General features: G+C 41.7%; 1 protein-coding gene across 1 annotated transcript in view; it reads left to right on the forward strand.

The window, feature by feature from the left end:
- Nucleotides 1–15,789, forward strand: part of cobl (cordon-bleu WH2 repeat protein) — a gene marked incomplete at its 3' end in the record, with an annotated part of 324,393 nt that overhangs the window by 168,762 nt on the left and 139,842 nt on the right. Inside the window, 2 exon segments of the mRNA XM_084308326.1 lie at nucleotides 4,619–4,707; nucleotides 7,291–7,365. Coding sequence (XP_084164452.1) covers nucleotides 4,619–4,707; nucleotides 7,291–7,365 — 164 coding nt within the window.

Raw genomic sequence — 15,789 nt, forward strand, 5'->3', positions numbered from 1 at the left:
ATGTACTGTATGACACAATGGCAGTAGTGCAGTGCAGATTGTTTAGTGCTGAATTACTGTCCAGTATACACACCTGCTCTCCTGACGAAATGTTTAAATACAGTAATTTAATTTACAGTGGTTCTCTCAACATTTGGCTGCACCCTTCGACCAGCCTCAGCCATTGTGAGGCCGTGATTGATAGATTTTGACAACTAGTTCAACATTTTTGTATGTAATGACTCAATCAATGAAATGAGGACTATTCGTTTTATAGGGAATGACTATTCAGCAGTCCTAAGTATAGTTAATTTTGACTGACATGACATAACCAAATGATAATGTTATAAAACAGCAGAGAATTGTATGAAAGCAATTGACGCATGTCCAAAAGCATTTGCAATTTGTTCGGAGGAATGAGAAACTGCTACTATGATGTGCTCAAATGACAAAATGTTGTGGAGGTTGAACTAACAGTTATGAGAACTTTAATTCTGATCAGAGAAATGCACCAAAGCAATATTGTGAAGGTTAGATGGAGGCAGGCCTTGGGGAAAACAAAGCTTTTAGCGCCCCCTACTGGTCAGACCAGAGTACTGCTAAGTCTCTTCACAGTCATAATATAGTCTCTTCTATGCCGGTGGTTCTCAAATTGATGCACAACAGTCTCCGGGACCCCCATCTGAGAAGACTGTGTCTCCGGGACCCCCATCTGAGAAGACTGTGTCTCCGGGACCCCCATCTGAGAAGACTGTGTCTCCGGGACCCCCATCTGAGAAGACTGTGTCTCCGGGACCCCCATCTGAGAAGACTGTGTCTCCGGGACCCCCATCTGAGAAGACTGTGTCTGCGGGACCCCCATCTGAGAAGACTGTGTCTGCAGGGACCCCCATCTGAGAAGACTGTGTCTGCAGGGACCCCCATCTGAGAAGACTGTGTCTCCGGGACCCCCATCTGAGAAGACTGTGTCTGCGGGACCCCCATCTGAGAAGACTGTGTCTCCGGGACCCCCATCTGAGAAGACTGTCTCCGGGACCCCCATCTGAGAAGACTGTGTCTCCGGGACCCCCATCTGAGAAGACTGTGTCTCCGGGACCCCCATCTGAGAAGAATGTGTCTCCGGGACCCCCATCTGAGAAGACTGTGTCTCCGGGACCCCCATCTGAGAAGACTGTGTCTCCGGGACCCCCATCTGAGAAGACTGTGTCTCCGGGACCCCCATCTGAGAAGACTGTGTCTCCGGGACCCCCATCTGAGAAGACTGTGTCTGCGGGACCCCCATCTGAGAAGACTGTGTCTGCAGGGACCCCCATCTGAGAAGACTGTGTCTGCAGGGACCCCCATCTGAGAAGACTGTGTCTCCGGGACCCCCATCTGAGAAGACTGTGTCTGCGGGACCCCCATCTGAGAAGACTGTGTCTCCGGGACCCCCATCTGAGAAGACTGTGTCTCCGGGACCCCCATCTGAGAAGACTGTGTCTCCGGGACCCCCATCTGAGAAGACTGTGTCTCCGGGACCCCCATCTGAGAAGAATGTGTCTCCGGGACCCCCATCTGAGAAGACTGTGTCTCCGGGACCCCCATCTGAGAAGACTGTGTCTCCGGGACCCCCATCTGAGAAGACTGTGTCTCCGGGACCCCCATCTGAGAAGACTGTGTCTCCGGGACCCCCATCTGAGAAGACTGTGTCTGCAGGGACCCCCATCTGAGAAGACTGTGTCTCAGGGACCCCCATCTGAGAAGACTGTGTCTGCGGGACCCCCATCTGAGAAGACTGTGTCTCAGGGACCCCCATCTGAGAAGACTGTGTCTGCGGGACCCCCATCTGAGAAGACTGTGTCTCAGGGACCCCCATCTGAGAAGACTGTGTCTGCAGGGACCCCCATCTGAGAAGACTGTGTCTCCGGGACCCCCATCTGAGAAGACTGTGTCTCCGGGACCCCCATCTGAGAAGACTGTGTCTCCGGGACCCCCATCTGAGAAGACTGTGTCTGCAGGGAAATGGATCTAGCAGATCGACATCAAATAATTGGAATATTTTATATTATATTCCTTGATCGGCAATAATGGCTTTATTTAGTATGGGTTGATATGTTGATCAGATGGATTGCCGTGAAATGAATAAACAATCGGGCTGAAAATAACGTTACATTCCTCTTACCGTTCGCCGATGAGACTGGAGGAAAAATATTCCAATTATTTGACGTCGATCCGCTAGATCCATTTCCCGTTTGTATGATGCAATAAACGACGAAATCATATTGATTATTGCGTTTCGAAAGCGATCCCATGCACTCGAGTGTGTATCTAGACCCACGTTACAAGATATTACTGCCGGAGGAATTTCCTCGATGCACCGAGCGCCACTTCCGGTTTAGCTTGGAGTGTAACTCGCCCGACATCCACCAGGCGGCGGTATTGAGGCGTTGCAATATCAGACAGGGTCCAGCTGCAGTCCCGGAGGGAGGCTGGATGAATTTTGAATACCATGGCGAAAAAATTCAATATTGATCCCAAAAACGAGTTAACTCGTTTCTGGCGCACAACGCATGGCGGGCAATAACGAGTATACTCATTTTTGGCGTCCAATGTGTTAAAGGATAAAATAATTCAGGAGTACAGTTTTGAGTAAACATCAAATATTTGTTTTTTTCTTTAAAAAAAACGAATGATATCTTGCAGCATATTTTAAGTTTTTCTTTCTTATATTAAAATATATTTCGTTTTTAAGAATTTGTAAAGGATAGGCAAAAATAAGCATGTGCTTCAGCCTATTCCTTTTTTTCGGTCGTTGATTTTGGATTTTGTGTGTGAGCTTGCCTTCTTATGGACATTTGTGATTATTATTAATTTTTTTTGAAAATCCACACAGGTATTTTTGATTTGTCTGTAAATAAGACCATAAAATAATTATTCACTGTACTGACTCAAATGTATCAGCAATCTGTACATTGCAATTATTCACATCGCAATTCTATATTTACTGATTCACTGTATTCACAAATTATATATAAAAAATAAATAAAAGATCTCTATATATATGCAATATATATATATATAATTATTATTTAAAACATTTTGTCTTGCTTTATTATTGCAGAAGACTGCCAGTAACATGTTTCTGTTCAAATTATTGCAGTATTAGTTTATTATTTATGTTTCATATTGAGTGGTCTAAACTGGAAAGGTCTACATTGAGTAAACGTTTACATTTGATTCAGTGTGATATTTTTTCTTTGAGACCTAGTAAAAGTGTCTACCCCAGTCAAATGGGGAAAGTAACTCAAAGCAGCATCTAGAATCAAATCTATGCATGTATAATCGAGTGTGAGATTTCCCATCATGCACCCCTAGTAATCTGTGATATGTTCAGTGTCTGTTTGTCAGATTAAATTTGTGATTAAAACTTGTGATCTTCTCCTCTCCTCTCCTCACCTCACCTCACCTCACCTCACCTCACCTCACCTCACCTCTCCTATCCTCTCCTCTCCTCTCCTTATCTATCCTCACCTCTCCTTACCTCTCCTCTCCTCTCCTTATCTCTCTTCACCTCTCCTCTCCTCTCCTCTCCTCTCCTCTCCTCTCCTCTCCTCTCCTCTCCTCTCCTCTCCTCTCCTCTCCTCTCCTCTCCTCTCCTCTCCTCTCCTCTCCTTTCCTCTCCTCTCCTCACCTCTCCTCTCCTCTCCCCTCCTCTCCTCTCCTCCTCTTCTCTCCTCCCCTCTCATATTGTCTTCTATCCTCTCCTCCCCTCCCCTCTCCTCTCCTCTCCTCTCCTCTCCTCTCCTCTCCTCTCCTCTCCTCTCCTCTCCTCTCCTCTCCTCTCCTCTCCTCTCCTCTCCTCTCCTATCCTATCTTCTCATTACCTCTCCTCTCCTCACCTCACCTCACCTCTCCTATCCTCTCCTCTCCTTATCTATCATCACCTCTCCTTACCTCTCCTCTCCTTATCTCTCTTCACCTCTCCTCTCCTCTCCTCTCCTCTCCTCTCCTCTCCTCACCTCTCCTCTCCTCTCCTCTCCCCTCCTCTTCTCTCCTCCTCTTCTCTCCTCCCCTCTCATATTGTCTTCTATCCTCTCCTCTCCTCTCCTCTCCTCTCCTCTCCTCTCCTATCCTCTCCTCTCCTCTCCTCTCCTCTCCTCTCCTCTCCTCTCCTCTCCTCTCCTCACCTCTCCTCTCCTCTCCTCTCCTCTCCTCTCCTCTCCTCTCCTCTCCTCTCTGATGTGATCCTATCTTCTCCTCTCCTCTCCTCCCGGGCCTCACCTCACCTCACCTCACCTCACCTCACCTCACCTCACCTCACCTCACCTCACCTCACCTCTCCTCTCCTCTCCTCTCCTCTCCTCTCCTCTCCTCTCCTCTCCTCTCCTCTCCTCTCCTTCCCTCCCCTCTCCTTCCCTCCCCTCTCCTCTCCTCTCCTCCCCTTCTCTCCCCTCTCCTCTCCTCTCCTCTCCTCTCTCCTCCTCTCCTCTCCTCTCCTCTCCTCTCCTCTCCTCTCCTCTCCTCTCCTCTCCTCTCCTCTCCTCTCCTCTCCTCTCCTCTCCTCTCCTCTCCTCTCCTCTCCTCTCCTCTCCTCTCCTCTCCTCTCCTCTCCTCTCTGATGTGATCCTGTATGTGACTTGCTGTGTGTTTCTGTTGACAGACTCCATCCGCTCTAGTTCCACCAGTGTGAGCGGCGCAGAGAAGAAAGGCCTGCTGGGAATCTTCAGGTTCAACAGGAGGAAATCTAAGGTAAGATCCCATCCCTGGGCCTGACCTCCATGTTCTAACATTGAGATTAGATTAGATTCAAATGTATTATTACCTCCTTATACACCTGCATATAACCCACATTACTCTGTATGATAGCATTACGGCTGTCAATCGATTAAAATATTTAATCTGATTAATCCATAGTTAACTCACGATTAATCACAAATTAATCGCATATTTTGTATCAGTTCTAAATCTACCTTAAACAGATCTTTTTCAAGTTTTAATACTCTTATCAACATGAGAGTCAACAAATGCTTGCTTTATGCAGCCATTTAACACAAAAGCATTACCCTCATGCATTGCAAATATGAATTCAACAGAATTTTTATTCAGATTCAGATTTTATTGTCACAGCTTTTTAAAATATACATACATTCAGAAAAACGTGAGATGCTTGTTTTCCCCGGCTCCTCAACCGTAGTAGATTTGTAAACATAGTACATAACATTATATTCTATCTATACAAACTATAACTATAATATAAACTATAACTATAAACTAGGGCTGTCAGTTTATTGCGTTAATTAGATTAATTAATTACACAGCAAATTATCGCGTTATGAAAATTAACTAAAAATGTATTACAAAAAAAGAAAAAAATTTAATCGTTTTTTTGTATCTCATTCATTCCATAAGAACGTAGAATATTTACAGCCTTTTTTAATATGGTCCATTTGCATGTTCTTGGTATCTGATTCTAGGGACACGGATCTCAGGGAATGTATTCCCAGTATCAGAAATACTGTGTCTGTTACTAGGCTTGAGTAAATTGTAATGAACCAAATGAGAATATAAATACATTTTATTTTATCTTTGACTGTGAATAATACCATGCTCAGTCAAATTGACCAGACCTGAAAAATCGAAGCAAATTAATAGATGGAAGATGATTAAACAGAAGGTTTTGTAGATACAGTACTGAATTCTGCCATCCGGACACATGCAATTTGAAATATGATTATAGAATATAGAATATCAGGCATAAAATGGTTATGCGATTAAAACACACACACACACACACACACACACACACACACACACACACACACACACACACACACACACACACACACACACACACACACACACACACACACACACACACACACACACACACAATTTGAGTCAGAAACAAACATAGTATCAATGAGAGTATCAATAATACACCTGAGTGAAGTCTAGTAAAAAAAATACTATTGGTCGACTAAAAAAAACTAAAAACTAAAAAAAATTATAATATTTTTAATTTTTTAATTAAAAAAAAAAATATCATTCCATTTGGGCTGTGGGGGGTGCTTAATGTCTGAAGGAGTCGACTGAAGGCTTCTTGTCCTCTGCAAAAGCATGCAATTGGTCCACTGATGGATACATCTTGATATTTGTCTAGTCTAGTGTGTTCATTAGATGGGTGAAATCCTCTTTCAGTGCCTCTGTGCTTGTTTTCATAGGCAGTTAGCCTCTGGTATGCGTGCCATTAGCGTTAGCCACGCTTCTAGGCCTCTTTTCTTTTGGAAAGAATGATAAAAAAAAAAAAAAAGTATAAATATTTTTTAAAAAATTTGTATTATATTCGACTAAGAGGTTGGCCAGTCGACTACGGCTCCTTTCGATCGATTAGTTGACTAATCGACTAATAGGGGTCAGCCCTAATATACTGTATATATATATTTTTTTATTGTTACCCTATATATGTATCTGTATCTGTACATACCTGCATACGTTTTACATATGTGTAGATACTTACTAGTTACGCTGCTGGCCAGTATGACTACTTACTACCATAGTGTCTTCATACCTGTATCACTGTACATATTGATAATACAACTCTGTACATACATCTGATTAGCACTATTACTCAGTAGTAGTACTAATATATATATTTTATATCCAGTTTAATCACCTGTACATATTACTATTGCACTTTACTGTTACATTTGCACTCTGGTTGGATGCCAAACCTCTTTTGTTGTACTTGTGCTGCATGATGACAATGCATTTGAATCTAATCTAAGCTAAATGTCATGTAACATTCAGTATGTCTAACAGTTGGTTACTAACACTGATTCAGCAGCTTGCCATTCGTTCAGAGCTACAGCTATAGGGAGGTGTAGTGGTTACGTCATTGCCGTTTTTCGTGTTCCACCCTCTGTCCAACGCAATGTATTTCCCCATTGCCCATTTCTAAATGGTCTCGTTTAAAACAAATAAAGCATTAACATTTGCATGGTGTACCTTTCTGTGCTTATTCATCCACAATCTATAGCTCAACATGAAAATATTCGCAATTAATCATCAAAAAAATTGCAGAATTTTATTTCAACCAAAAATGCTTAAACAATAATGTTATTGATTAGAAGGGAACTCATTTTGTGCAAAAATGGAAAGCTTTTCAATTTCCATGCGGCAGAATTGTTACAATAGCCGATAATCCATTTTCCCAATGATGAATCCCTATACGGGTGGAACAACCAGTGACGTCAGACTACACCTCCCTACAGTAGACTAACAGCATGTGTGGATCGCTGGATGCTGCATGTTAGCTCTGCCCTCCCTTCGCAGACAGAGGAAGCTGCTGTGGACATGGAGGTCACTGCTGATAACCTGATAACACAAAACACAGACACACACTCCAATGTAAGTACCACTAACACAACACACAGACACACACTCCAATGTAAGTAGTGTACCACTAACACAACAACAACACACAGACACACACTCCAATGTAAGTACCACTAACACAACACACAGACAAACACTCCAATGTAAGTACCACTAACACAGACACACACTCCAATGTAAGTACCACTAACACAAAACACAGACACACACTCCAATGTAAGTACCACTAACACAAAACACAGACACACACTCCAATGTAAGTTTCACTAACACAAAACACAGACACACACTCCAATGTAAGTACCACTAACACAACACACACTCCAATGTAAGTAGTGTACCACTAACACAACAACAACACACAGACACACACTCCAATGTAAGTACCACTAACACAACACACAGACAAACACTCCAATGTAAGTACCACTAACACAGACACACACTCCAATGTAAGTACCACTAACACAGACACACACTCCAATGTAAGTACCACTAACACAACAACAACACACAGACAAACACTCCAATGTAAGTACCACTAACTCAAAACACAGACACACACTCCAATGTAAGTACTAGGACTGCACGATTAATCAAAAAAAAAAATCGCAATCTCGATTCATAGACCCATGCGATCTCATTTCAAAATGATGATGATTTATTTTTATAAAATCTTTGTTTAACTTTTTACTTAACTTTTTTAAACGATGACGATTCTGACTTGAGTTATTTTGTATGTTACAAGAGACTTAGGTTTAAGTCAAGCACTTTGATATATGTTATGTCGTCTGTTTATGAAAGAGTGCAATAAATGATTTTATTGCAAAAATAAGAATCGTGTGAGAGAATCGGGATCTCAATTCTTAGAGAGAAAAATCGTGATTCACATTTGAGCAAGAATCGTGCAGCCCTAGTAACTACCACTAACACCCCCCCCCCCCCCCCCCAACACAGACACACACTCCAATGTAAGTACCACTAACACAACACACAGACACACACTCCAATGTAAGACACACACTCCAACTAACCCCCCCCCCTTCTTCCCATTCATACTGCCCCTTGTACACCGACTTGAGGAGGGTTTTATTTTGTGAAAATTAAATTTGTAAATCCGGATTTGTTTTGGCCGTCTGAGTATGTTGAGTTGGTCTTTTGTGGAGGATATTTTCAGTTTTGCAGGATTTTTGGAGAAAGCATGGCACTTGAGATAAAACACATTATATCCTATATCATTGTATATGAATTCCTCTTGTACAAGTACATTGTTTACAGCTTGTTATTTTGTTGTATTTGTTTGTGGCCATCTTGGTCTATATACTTATTGTTAAGTATACTATATACTTATTGTTTATGTGTCTTGTAAGCCCATATGGGTGGGGCATACATCTGTCTCCGGGGACTAACCTCGTTCCCAGTTTTATCTCCGTGAGATAAAGCCTGCTAAAGAGCTACTGCCGAAAGTGTCTGTGGGGTAGCATTTCCGGTGTATGTACTTCCCTTGGAAGCTGCCTCCGAACGGACCAAACTTTTCCCAAATCCTGTCGGCAAACAAGCTAGAACGTCCCGGTCATGTAGTCAATTCTTCAGGCAAAGCCGCTGCAGTGGCTTAAACGAGGAAATATTGTGCACTTCACACGTTTCTATAATTGTTTTGTCGAAACCGGAACGCCTGTAGCCTGTACTTCCTGTACTTCCGTTTAGACACTTTAGGAGGCGTGTCTTGTCCAGCCTACCGGGGACAGTCTGGACGAAACCATGTGATGTCCGACAACAACGCGTCCAGAATGTCCCCGGCGTCTGTCCCCAAAGGACGTGTATGTGGTTCGCAGACAGAAGCAGCGTTTCGCCTACAAGACGACGTTAATGGAGAGAAAAAATCTTCCCTCGCACAATTATTAACCATATCTTTTTATACAATATTTATTTATTTATAATTTTCTTTTCACGCCGGACGCGTGAATATTAAAGGCAACCAACTTGTGTTCGGCTTTTCTCTGATTGGCCGCGCCCCCCCGCCCCCACGCGCAGGCAAGCGCAGCCGTCCCACGTCCCAAATGAAATCCAAAGAGCAAGCGCGGCAGCGCAGGCAACCAACTTGTGTAGTGTTGGGCTGCTGTTCCAACGCACTTGTGTTGGGCTGCGGTAGCAGTGGAGCGCTGCTGACTGATTATTATGTTTCGCGTTTTTATACAGTTATGAAATAATAAACACTGTTAGGACTCACAATAATAAACACTGTTACGACTGTCTGACTCTTAATAATAAACACTGTTAGGACTATCTGACTCTTACTAATAAACACTGTGTTAGGACTATAAACACTGTTAGGACTATCTGACTCTTAATAATAAACACTGTTACAGTGTTAGGACTATCTCGAGTCACGCGTCACTACTGTAACTAGAAACTCTGGGTGTCACTGTACATCAGTAACGTTATTTCGCGTTTTTAACGTCAGCGGGGCGATGCGGTGGTTTGTCCCCGGCTAACGTGCACCGCCGCCGGCTCTACTCGGTCCAGCTCCAGCAGCAGCGGCCGTTCCTCCGTTGTAGAACGAAGCCCTTCAATGACCGCGCTCTCATATTTTGCGAATGCATAAACTATATCTTAAATTATGGCTATGTGTCTAATATGGCTGTCGCTTATCAATGACTTCGCGACAGCCATATTAGACACATAGCCATAATGTAAGATATAGTTTATGCATTCGCAAATATGAGAGCTCTGTCATTGAAGTGGGTGGTGGCAGTGTAACAGCGTTCACCCTGATGTAAAGTAGCGATTTTTATTGTTTTGTCATGACAACCCAATTACATAATCCAACATATGTGTAAAGAAACAACATATTCCAGTTAACGGTATATTTTTTAATGATTCATTACGGTATAAATTAGGTTAACTGGAGCTGTGGAGGCTTCTTGCTGAAGAGCCAGCGGGGCGACGCGGTTGTTTTTTCCCTGGCTTGTGCGCCGCCCGCGGCTTGACTCGGTTCAGCGTTCACCCTGATGTAAAGTAGCGATTTTTATTGTTTTGTCATGAAAACCCAATTACATAATCCAACATATGTGTAAAGAAACAACATATTCCAGTTAACGGTATATTTTTTAATGATTCATTACGGTATAAATTAGGTTAACTGGAGCTGTGGAGGCTCCTTGCTGAAGAGCCAGCGGGGCGACGCGGTTGTTTTTTCCCCGGCTTGCGTGTGCCGCCCGCGGCTTGACTCGGTTCAGCTCCAGCAGCAGCAGCGGCCGTTCCTCCGTTGTAGGAAGCCCTTCAATGACAAGCGCTCTCATATTTGCGAATGCATAAACTATATCTTAAATTATGGCTATGTGTCTAATATGGCTGTCGCTTATCAATGACTTCGCGACAGCCATATTAGACACATAGCCATAATTTAAGATATAGTTTATGCATTCGCAAATATGAGAGCTCTGTCATTGAAGTGGGTGGTGGCAGCTTACTAACAGTAGCGATTTTTATTGTTTTGTCATGACCAAACATAATCCCAACATAGATAGGAGGTGTACTACTGTATGTCAAATGTCGGTCATGTGGTGGAAGAGTTTAGCACAGTCGCACAACAGAACACCAGTGTTTCTAGTAGATATGTTTATACATATATATATACATACATATATGCGCATGCGCAGCCACTCTGCCGCGACTGCCGCGTCTCTCTTGTCTCTCTTGTCTCTCTTGCCGCAAGGCCGCGTGCTAGTGGATTGATTGATTGGCCGTGTGGCCAATCAGAGAAACGCTGAACGAAAAGCTGAACACACGTTGGTTGCCTTTAATATTCACGCCTCCCGGACCTTTTTTGAGGGCACGCCATCCACCCCCCTTTTGGGGGGACAACTTTATTATTTATTATATACGTTTTAACTACAGTGCAAAATAAAATAAAAAGTGTAGTAAAATAAGAAAAATAGTGACATTTCATTGCCCTCTCGGAGGGGGGGAACTCAGACTAGACAGTGACAAACAAATGACAACTAAGGACAATGAAGGACAACAACGAATACACATGACCAGGGAAATGGGGGGGGGGGGGGGGGGGGCAGAGAGGGGAGTAAGTAAAGTAGGGGGTGAGGAGGGGGATTGAGAGAAGGGAATGAATGAATGAATATTTTCATAGAGCATTCATCCTCTTAAGGAAAATAAGACAGATACGTAAATGCAAATACTACTAATGTCCTGACAAGCCTGATCATTTATAATAATATAATAATAATAAACATTATTTGTATAGCACCTTTCATACAATAATTGCAGCCCAAAGTGCGTCACAGCAGTAAAATAGACATAAGGTAGACATAGGCGTAAAATGAGCATACAATTGGCAGAATGAGAGCAAAGCAAGTGCAGACATAAAAATAGGCATAACATTTGACATACATTAAGGATTTAGGAAAGGAACACCCAACACAGTTTTAATTAAAGTGTCCTTGAGTCTGAGAAAGGCACGTCTCTCTTTAAATCCAATTCATTATTATTATTATTTAAGGCTTTTTAATGAGAAATTATACTTTCACTTCCATTTATTTCCATATAGTATGGCTGGACTTCAGTTCACTGTCGATCTGTGGTTATTCTCAGTAACCACCAGTAGGGGGTAGCAGTTGTCTACAAATCAAGTGAAAGTGCAGTTTCTCCAGTACAGCGTGTCAGTCAGGTCCAGTCCTGCAAACCACTATAGATGAAACAGTATTGATAGTACAGCGTGTCAGTCAGGTCCAGTCCTGCAAACCACTATAGATGAAACAGTATTGATAGTACAGCGTGTCAGTCAGGTCCAGTCCTGCAAACCACTATAGATGAAACAGTATTGATAGTACAGTGTGTCAGTCAGGTCCAGTCCTGCAAACCACTATAGATGAAACAGTATTGATAGGAATAAGAGGACTATAGAACATGATAGGAATAAGAGGAATATAGAACATGGCTCTAACACTGCCAGGGTTAGGAGCAGCCTAAACAAATGCACTTGTGGTAATGTGAGGTGCTTTGGATAAACACATCCACCTAATGGCACATGTTGTTCCATGGTGCTAAATCAACCTGGAGGCATCTACATTAGGCCTGCATTTACTTTGAGACACTGGAAATCAAGGGTGGGGAAAAGCCTATAATAATAATAATAATAATAATAATAATAATAATAATAATAATAATAATAATAATAATAATAATAATAATAATAATAATAATAATAATAATAATAATAATAATAATTAATAATAATAATAATAATAATAATAATAATAATAATAATAATAATAATAATAATAATAATAATAATAATAATAATAATAATAATAATAATAATAATAATAATTAATAATAATAATTGTATTCAAAATAGTCTGACAATTGTGTAAAATAATGTTAAATACATTGCATACCAGTAATAAGTAACAACTGTAACAGAATTGTGACTCTACATTTACATTACATTTACATTTAGTAAGTTAGCTGACTGCTTTTATCCAAAGCGACTTGTAAATTGTGAACAACAAGTCAGCAGGAAGGGTACAACACTAAGGGTCAGTGGCATTGTTTGTCAAATAGTGTCCATCTTAGTATTAGACATATTAACATGATCTGTAGTCGGGGGGCGACAGTGGCTCAGGAGGTAGAGCAGTCGTCTGCCAATCTGTAGGTTCCCAGTTCGATTCCCGCTCCTCCCGGGCAGCGTGTCGAAGTGTTCTTGAGCAAGACACTTAACCCCTAATCGCTCCCGATGAGCAGGTTGGCACCTTGCATGGTTGCCTCCGTCGTCGGTGTGTGAATGTGTGAGTGAATGGGTAAAATGTGAGGAACAAATTGTAAAGTGCTTTGGATAAAAAAAAAAAAAATTATATATACATTAAATTTTACCATTTACCATTATACGTATAGTGTAGCATAGTAGTATAGACATATTAGCATGATAGGTAGTAGTATAAGTATAGTAGCATAGTAGTATAGACATATTAACATGATATGTAGTAGTATAAGTATAGTAGCATAGTAGTATAGACATATTCGCATGATATGTAGTAGTATAAGTATAGTAGCATAGTAGTATAGACATATTAACATGATAGGTAGTAATATAAGTATAGTAGCATAGTAGTAGGCCTATAGACATATTAGCATGATAGGCAGTAGTATAAGTATAGTAGCATAGTAGTATAGACATATTAGCATGATAGGTAGTATACATATACTGTAGTAGCATAGTAGTATATACATATTAGCATGATAGGTAGTAATATAAGTATAGTAGCATAGTAGTATAGACATATTAACACGATAGGTAGTAATATAAGTATAGTAGCATAGTAGTATAGACATATTAACATGATAGGTAGTAATATAAGTATAGTAGCATAGTAGTATAGACATTAACAAGATAGCTCAAGTTTCAAGTTTCTTTATTAGTTGTCATACAGAAGTACAGAATACTTTTATATAAAATGCTTCTTTCTGTTTTGCTCCAGAGATTGTGCTAGATAAAAATAGATAAGTTGTAACTGAGGGGTTACAAAACCCTGACTGTATTAAAGATTGTGATAGATTAAACCACTGCTAGGTATGTACTTTAATTACTGGCCAGACAGTACATCGAATATATGGTGGACACTCATAATAACACGGCACTGACAAAGAAATAGTATTTGAGGGTATTTATTATTATGCAACAATAGGTTACAGAATGAGAACTAGGGTCGCGCTTGTATGGCGAAGAATAGGCATAAAGTCAGTCAGTAGCATAAGTCACTGGGAATAGAATGATTCCTACGATGGGTACTAGGCTGACGCCACCTGGCGTATAATAGCAATTATAGAGGGGGCAACGCTGGTACCGCCTGGAGACACTGGGTTCCTCCCAGAGTTGGAAGGTCTGGAGGATAGAGGAATGTTCGGATACTCAGTCTGGTCAATTGAAGAAGAAGGGGATTCACGTACAGAAGCCAGTCCTTGTAATCCAAAGCTCAGCAACAAAAGCAATAACTGTAATCCAATTGCACGATAGCAACGATGATAGCCAGCTAGCCTCGGTCCATGAGGCCAGCCCGAATGTAAATCCTCACGAGGTTAAATCCCAAACGACAGTGGAGATTAACGATGCTCTTCTCCGGGTAATACGTTCCACAATCAATATAATCCAACCAGAAATGGTTCTGCAATCGCCGCCGCCGGTTCTCCTGTGCACATGTCCAGCAGGTTCTCCGACTAGGCCTCCTCGGGTACTGGCACCAATGTATTTAGTCCACGCGCACTGGCTAAGGTCCACTAGCTAAAACGAACGAACCGCTGGGTAATGCTACACACGAACGAACTGTGGTTGGCACGATACACAATAAATTAACGACTATTTACTTCACATTAAACTAAGTCGAACTTGACGTTACTGCATTAATCTGACACTTTACTATTCAATTCGCACGTGGTTCTCAACGCTCTGTTAGACGCACTGCTGCTCACTTCACTACACGTTGAATCGGGATGAACTTGATGAACAGCTACTGTTCGCACCTGCCGCAGCATATATACTTAAGTGGTTATCTAGTCCCAAACCTCAGTTCTCGTCTCGAATCAATACGCTGTCTCCGGGCATGTTGCGACATCTTTGAACCTGACTTTGGGGGCTTGCGGGCTGGCGCCGAGGGCGTTATCCAATAAGGAGAGCGAATATTACTATGATTCGAACGCAGGCTTAAAGGGATATACCGTGTATATATAAATAATATACAATGTATATAAAACAATAAATGTAGATTCTCAGCTTTAATCTGGCCCTTCACAACATAAGTATAAAGTATAGTAAGTATAAAATACAAGTAAAGTACGTAGTAGACAAAGGTGTTCAATATATACATATATACAATGTACAATGCAGAGTAGAAAAGTAACTGAGTTACAATACAATATACTATATACTATACAGTACAATGCAGAAATGGGATGAGGTACAATTTAGGTACAATTTACAGTAAGGTGTAATGAGGTATGGGTTGTAGTGCAAATTCTTTGCCAATAAATATAAAGTGTGTTTAGGTGTTCTAAAGTGGGTAAAGTGGGTGCTGCAGTGAGTTGTTTGTTTAAAGTGAGTGTGTGCGTGTGGATGTGTGTGCTGTGTGCATTTGATGGTTGTTACGATTGTTCATTGTTCAACCCTTGTTCATTGAGCAATCATTGTTCATTGAGCATCCTGATGGCCTGGGGATAGAAGCTCCTTCTGAGTCTCTCTGTGCTTGCCATGCGACTCCGGTATTGCTTGCCTGACCGCAGCAGTTCAAAGAGGCAGTTGTTTGGGTGGCTGGGGTCTTTGATTATTCTCTTAGCCTTGCCCATGCACCGCTTGTTGTAAATGTCTTGGAGAGTGGGAAGCCCACCTCCAATTGTGCGTTCGGCTGAACGGGCCACTCTCTGTAGTCT

Source organism: Notolepis coatsorum (assembly GCF_963971535.1).
Source record: "Notolepis coatsorum genome assembly, chromosome: 2".
NCBI classification, from domain to species: Eukaryota; Metazoa; Chordata; class Actinopteri; order Aulopiformes; family Paralepididae; genus Notolepis; species Notolepis coatsorum.